The sequence below is a fragment of the Malania oleifera genome, chromosome 2 (assembly GCF_029873635.1).
Source record: "Malania oleifera isolate guangnan ecotype guangnan chromosome 2, ASM2987363v1, whole genome shotgun sequence".
In the NCBI taxonomy this organism is placed as follows: domain Eukaryota; kingdom Viridiplantae; phylum Streptophyta; class Magnoliopsida; order Santalales; family Ximeniaceae; genus Malania; species Malania oleifera.
The window spans coordinates 40,778,250-40,784,435 of record NC_080418.1 but is presented as its reverse complement, the minus strand read 5'-3'; the positions used below and the strand labels follow the sequence as shown (position 1 = coordinate 40,784,435).

At 39.0% G+C, this 6,186-nt stretch overlaps 1 protein-coding gene across 1 annotated transcript; it reads right to left on the bottom strand.

The window, feature by feature from the left end:
• Positions 1 to 1,007: 1,007 nt before the first annotated feature.
• On the bottom strand, positions 1,008 to 1,481 carry LOC131148147 (uncharacterized). Its single transcript, XM_058097884.1, has one exon. The coding sequence runs from the start codon at positions 1,479 to 1,481 to the stop codon at positions 1,008 to 1,010; it is 474 nt and encodes a 157-aa protein (XP_057953867.1).
• Positions 1,482 to 6,186: the final 4,705 nt, after the last annotated feature.

The following is a 6,186-nucleotide window of genomic DNA, read 5'->3' as shown; positions in this document are numbered from 1 at the left end:
GAAATCGGTGCCTTAGTTGGCAGCAATTCAATAACGAACTCCACCTCACGATTAGGAGGTAAACCGGGTAAGTCTTCCAGGAATACATCCAAAAATTTGTTGACCACTTCGATATCTTCGAGCTTCAGATCATCCCGAGGTGGTTCCTTCACATAAGCTAGGTACCCCTAACACTCGTCCAAGAATAAACTTCTTGCCTACATTGTTGACTAAATCCGTGGTGTCGAACACACGCAAGATCCTATGAACTCATACTCCTATTCCCTAGGAGGTCTGAACACCACCACTTTCCTAGGATAGTCAATCACAGAAAAATTGGAGGATAACCAATCCATCCCTAGTATGACATCAAACTCGAACATATTGTATACTACCAGATTCACTGGTAGCGATCTTCCCTGAATTACCACTGGGCAGTTCCCTAACATCTTCCTACATATCACTACACTCCCAGATAGTGTAGCCATAGACAATCCCTTATCCATCACTTGGGTTCAACCCCACATAGTTTCACAAAGTTTGCAGATATAAAGGAGTGGGTTGCTCCTGAATCAAATAAGATAACAACTTTATTTGAAAGTAGTAACATGGTACCTGTCACCATGTTAACCATATGCTCTGCATCAGATGCGGTAAGTGAGTACACACTCACCTGAGCCATGTTTCCCTGTGGCACCTGGTTATTTCCCTGGTTCTGACTCGGTGTAGGCATATCATCCATTTGCATACAACAGTCTCGGGACTTGTGGCTCAATTTTCCACAATGATAACAGTTACCCGTGAACCGACACTCACCATCATGCCACCTGTGGTACCTGGTACAACGCGAGTGAGATGGGTCCCCCCTGTGGACCCCACATTTCCACACCCTAGAGATTACTTGAGCCGTAGTTCCTCTTCTTCCACTGCCCCTGGCGAGAACTAGTATGAGAACTAGAAGACACTGGCCTTTTCTTCTATTCTTGCACCACCTCATCTTCGTGGAGACTAGCTCAAAAACGACGACTTTATCCACCAGAAATAGGGAACTCCTGAATTTGTAGCATTCCCACCAGCTTGCGAATATCCTTCCTCAAACCCTTCTCGAACCTCTGAGCCTTTTCACACTCATTCGATATCAAACACGGCACAAAGCGAGATAGCTCAATATATCTGGTTGCATATCTATGCACCGTCAGGGTCCCTTGGGTCAGAATCGAGAACTCGTCTGCCTTTGCATCATAGGTGGAGGCCTGGAAGTATCTCTCGAAGAATATCTCCTTAAAACGGCTCCGCGTCATCCCTGATGGGTCGGCCCTCTGCTCCTCCAGCAGACTCATAGCCGTACACCATCTCTCAGCTTCTCCTGCCAGCTGAAACGTAGCATAGAGAACTTTTTGTTTGTCACTGTAGTGCAGAACCTTCAATAACTTTTCCATCTTCTGCACCCAGTTCTCAACCATGATTTGGTCATATCCTCTAGTAAACTTTGGAGGATGCATGCTGGTGAACTTTTCAATGGTGCAACCCGTAGTTGTATGTGGACGCTCCTGTCCCCCAACGCTTCACCCAATCTCTCGCATAACCTGCCTGGTCAAACCCCGAGGCACGAGAGGTGACCCATCACTCGAAGTCCCCTCCGAGTTACTATACAAGTTGCTATCCTTGGGCTCCATTCTAAAAATAGGATAGGAATAGATGTGTATTCCTATATCGTATCATAGATAACATAATCATTGTAGAATAATTATGTTAACTTTTAAACTCTTGGGTCTAGGTCTGCCTCACTGCACAGACATGAAAACATCATTGGTTTGCCCTGGTTTTACTGAAATCGTCATTCCAGGAAAAACACAAAACACAGTCAATGAATCCTTATCTAGCTACAAGAAAATCCTCGACCTACTCTACCCATTCCCTATATTCCTATACTTTGGTATGTTCACCTAATCAAGCCTAACCAAGTCTATAAGACCTGGTTAGCTCTGATACCAAGCTGTCACGCCCCAAACCCGGCAATGGGCCTTAGGGTGTGATTTAGTAACCTAACCTATCCCTGTATCATACAACCATCCATAATACTATACAAATGAGGGTCCGACCCCATAGGACTCATGGATACCCTATACACAATCGCATACACATAATATACGCAGCGGAATAATTTAATCTATTACATTCATTCATACCATACCATACCAGAGTCTATTAAATACTAGAATGAACCACAACATATCCTCGGGTGTCTACATAACCCAAAATGACTCTCCGACCACAGTTCAGTACTTACACAAGTACTTATACAATGCTAACCAAAAACCACGCTCCCAACTTGCTAGAATGCTAGTTTCGACTACTCGAAGGACCTGAAACGCATTTGTATGATTGGGGTGAGACACTTCTCAGTAAGGGAGAATTAGGTTATATCAGTGTGTAGGCACATGAGAGTAAAATATAATACTTCAAAATTCCAGTATTTTCACAAACACATCCATAATATTTCACAAACACAATTCCAGTATATTTCTCAAAACACATTAATCGATCTATCTAGTGTCGTCACACTCTTCGGCCTAAGCCAGCTGCATTATACGGCCCCCCCAGTAACTTGGCATAACATAAGCCGTCACAGCGTTGAAGTAGTGCAAATATGGTGCTTCACACCCTTCGGTGATAAACCGGAATAATAGGTGGTATTTCACACTCTCGAAAAAAGCCGGATCTCTCAGCCTATGGTATTATTCTGACTCGATTCAATATCTCAGCCTATGGTATTATTTCGACTCGGCTTAATATCTCAGCCTATGGTATTATTCCAACCCGACATCAATATTTCATCCTACGGTATTATTCTAACTTGGCTCAATATCTGAACCTACAGTATTATTCTGACTTGGCATTTTCACAAAACCTAGAAAATTTTGAAACTCGTGTTCCTATATCTTATTTCAACATTTCAAAACACAAATCATTTCAATAAACCATCTCAAGCCACACTCATTTGGGTTAATCAACAATCAAAAACGACAACTAATTCGGAATACAGTTTAACACAAAACCAAGGTACGATCATCTCCATACGTTAGTTTTATTCAAATAAACAGTTTTCCAACAAAAATTGAGATGACACTCGAAACTCCAATTTTTCCCAAAACCATAAACCCAAAAATCCCATAATTTTACCCGGTGGAATTTCCCAAATGAGTAAACAAAACATTCGTATCATCGTAAACCACGGTTTTACCGATTCAGATTTAAAAAATAACTGATATAAATGAAAGTGCAGTAGTTATCCCAAGAGGGGAGGGGGTGAATTGGATTATTTAAAAAATTTATTGTTCCCTTTATATAGATTCTTGAATTCCTTGTTTTATTAAACACACAACTTTGCTGATTTATCAATTACACAACAGAAGCTTAAATGAACAAGAAATTCTAAAACCAACATTCAATTTACAACCACACACCAACCAAGTAACCAATCAAACAACCAATCATTCAATGAAGATGCAGCACTTTGGCAAATTCAGCTTTTAGTAAGAATTCTTATATAGCTTCGTGGATATTTATCTAAGCCCTGTAGAGAATGTAATTTATTTATTTTAGTGCAAATCCCAACCAACTTAGAATTTAAATAAACTCTTAGTTAATTTGTATTTGGGTGTTAACAAATCAACGTACTCCCTTTGAGGTTTCCGCAAAGTATATTAGTCAACCAACGTACTCACTTTCGGTTTCTGCAATCCTAAATCAAAATTTAACTTTGATTTATTTAATTTCCAAGGCATGTAGTTTTTATGATTAAGAAAATTAAAACATTCACACAATTTATATTTTTGTTGGAATTTAAAGAGAGTAAGGGAAAGAGGGTGACACCAGGTTTTTATGAGGTTCAGCTTATCCCTAGCCTACGTCCTCGCCTTAGGAAAACCACCTAAGGATTCCACTATACATGTTCCTTTCAGGGCAGAACAAAATCATTACAAAAACCTCTTTTTCAGGAAGAGAAACCTCTCCAAACGACAACCCACGCTTGGTCCAACAGTCCAAATCAACCTTGAATCGTCAAAGAACTACAAGATAGGAATAAGAATTTGCGTACAAGAACACTCTCAAAATAAAGCAAATTTGTACAAGTTAGAGTACTTAATATACTTCAAAACGAATACTAAATAGATAATATGAAGCTCAAGATTTAGATATCACCGAAGGTTTTTTCTTAGAGATAGAGACAACTTAGTTGCAAATCAGAACAAAAGCTTTTGATTAATCAGCAAGTTCGTAGAGTTCTCCCAGCAAGAATGTGAGCAATTATGGATTTAGGAGAATATGAAAGTAGGATGCTTGTATTGCGTTTTGCTATCAAATTCATTAAGCTAAAGAGGTATTTATAGAGTTTTTTTATGAAAGAGTTTCCTTATTTACCAAGTTGACTTGGAGTGTTTGGTCAACTTTGCAAAAGATTTGAAATCCTAAAATTAAATTTGAAAATCTTCCCGTTAAGTTCGAATTTCAAAATCTCCATGGAGTCAGTCGGCTGACTGAGTCAATTTTGTGTAGGTCAGTCGGTTGGATAGGCAACTGACAACATTCTATCTATCTAAAAATTAATTCCAATAAATTGTCAGTCGGCTAACTCAACCTCGTTCAAAATGGTCAGTCGGCTGGACAAATCAGGTTGTCAATCGGCTGACTAATCCTAGTTCAAAATGTCAGTTGGCTGAGCAAGTTTATTCAATTTTTGTGTTTGTTAGTCGGCTGGCCAATCTTAGTGTGTTCTGGTTAGTCGGTTGACCAATCCATTCTTTTTCCAAATTTTTTTATTTTTGATTTTTAAACTCTAGTTTTTTTTTAAAGACTCATATATAACTTTTCAAAATCATTTTCAAGGGTTTTTCAAGAACTGGCCTCTAAGTCTTTATATCTTAAAGAGTTTCATATATCTATATAATATTGACTTGAAGTACTTACAAATGACTTTATAAACATGAACTCAATAAGCACTAAGTATTCAAGCTCCTTTCCATCTCTTGAGGTTTAGCTTGATCCCGTTAAGCTTTGATCTTTCATTTGTCATTTTGCAATACTTCTATACTCCGGCATGCTTTCATTTGATTAGCTTTATTTGCAAGCTTTCTTCCATGATAGTACTTTGATCATTCAAACCTGAAATAATATCACTTAACAACTCATGTTAATGTATCCTTCATTTGTTATCATCAAAATAAGATTGAAAAGCCTAGTTAGGCCAACAATAAACAAAATCCCGTTACCTTTCTCCGAAAACTGAAACAAGAACTAAACAGCTCCAAAAGTGCAAACTGAGTTCCCAAAACCTAAAGACCATTGAACAATACCTCAATACAATCCTATTTACTACATATCTACTAGACCAAAAACGAACTTAGACCCTTACCTCGATTTTGGGATAAAACCTTGAAATCCTCAAAATGAAGATCCAATCCACTATAATTGTAGAGATTCTCCCCTTGATCCACGTAGTAACGTCGGATCGTTGATTCGGGTAACGGATGGCCCGAGATCGTAGAGAGAGAGAGAGAGAGAGAGAGAGAGAGAGAGAGAGAGAGAGAGAGAGAGAGAGAGAGAGGATTTTTAGTTTCTTAACCATTAAGCAAACTAAATAATATTTATGGACTCCTTGACTTGGTCAGACTCGTTGACGAATTGGAGCACTCTTAGACGAGAAGAAGAAGGGCATTCGTCGACGACGGAGTTGGCCTCGTCGATGAGCCTAAGATTCCAAAGTTCTAGAAATCTCTCAATATCCTCTCGTCGACGATCCTATGAATCTCACCAACGAGCAACAGAAGAGACTTCATCGACGAGAGAAGAAGTATCGTCGACGAGCCCTGCTATTTTCTCCTTTCTAATTTCCCTTCCCTTTTCTCATTTATTTAATATGGATTTCTTGGGATGGGTTCTTACAATCACCACCCTGGCCCTTAAGTTGACTAGTGGCCCTTCGTACCAATTGACTATCTCGATACCCACACCAATGAAACTGTCGTGTGGTTGCACTGGACCTCATATTCTAGCAACGGTACCACGCTTACTGATAATAATGAGCTTTTAAGGCTCTATGATAATAAGCTTATCTAAAGCTTTATTAGTAACAAGCTTTCTAAAGCGGTTCCAACATCATATATACAATTTATAATAAAAGCATATTAACCTGTTTCATTCCAA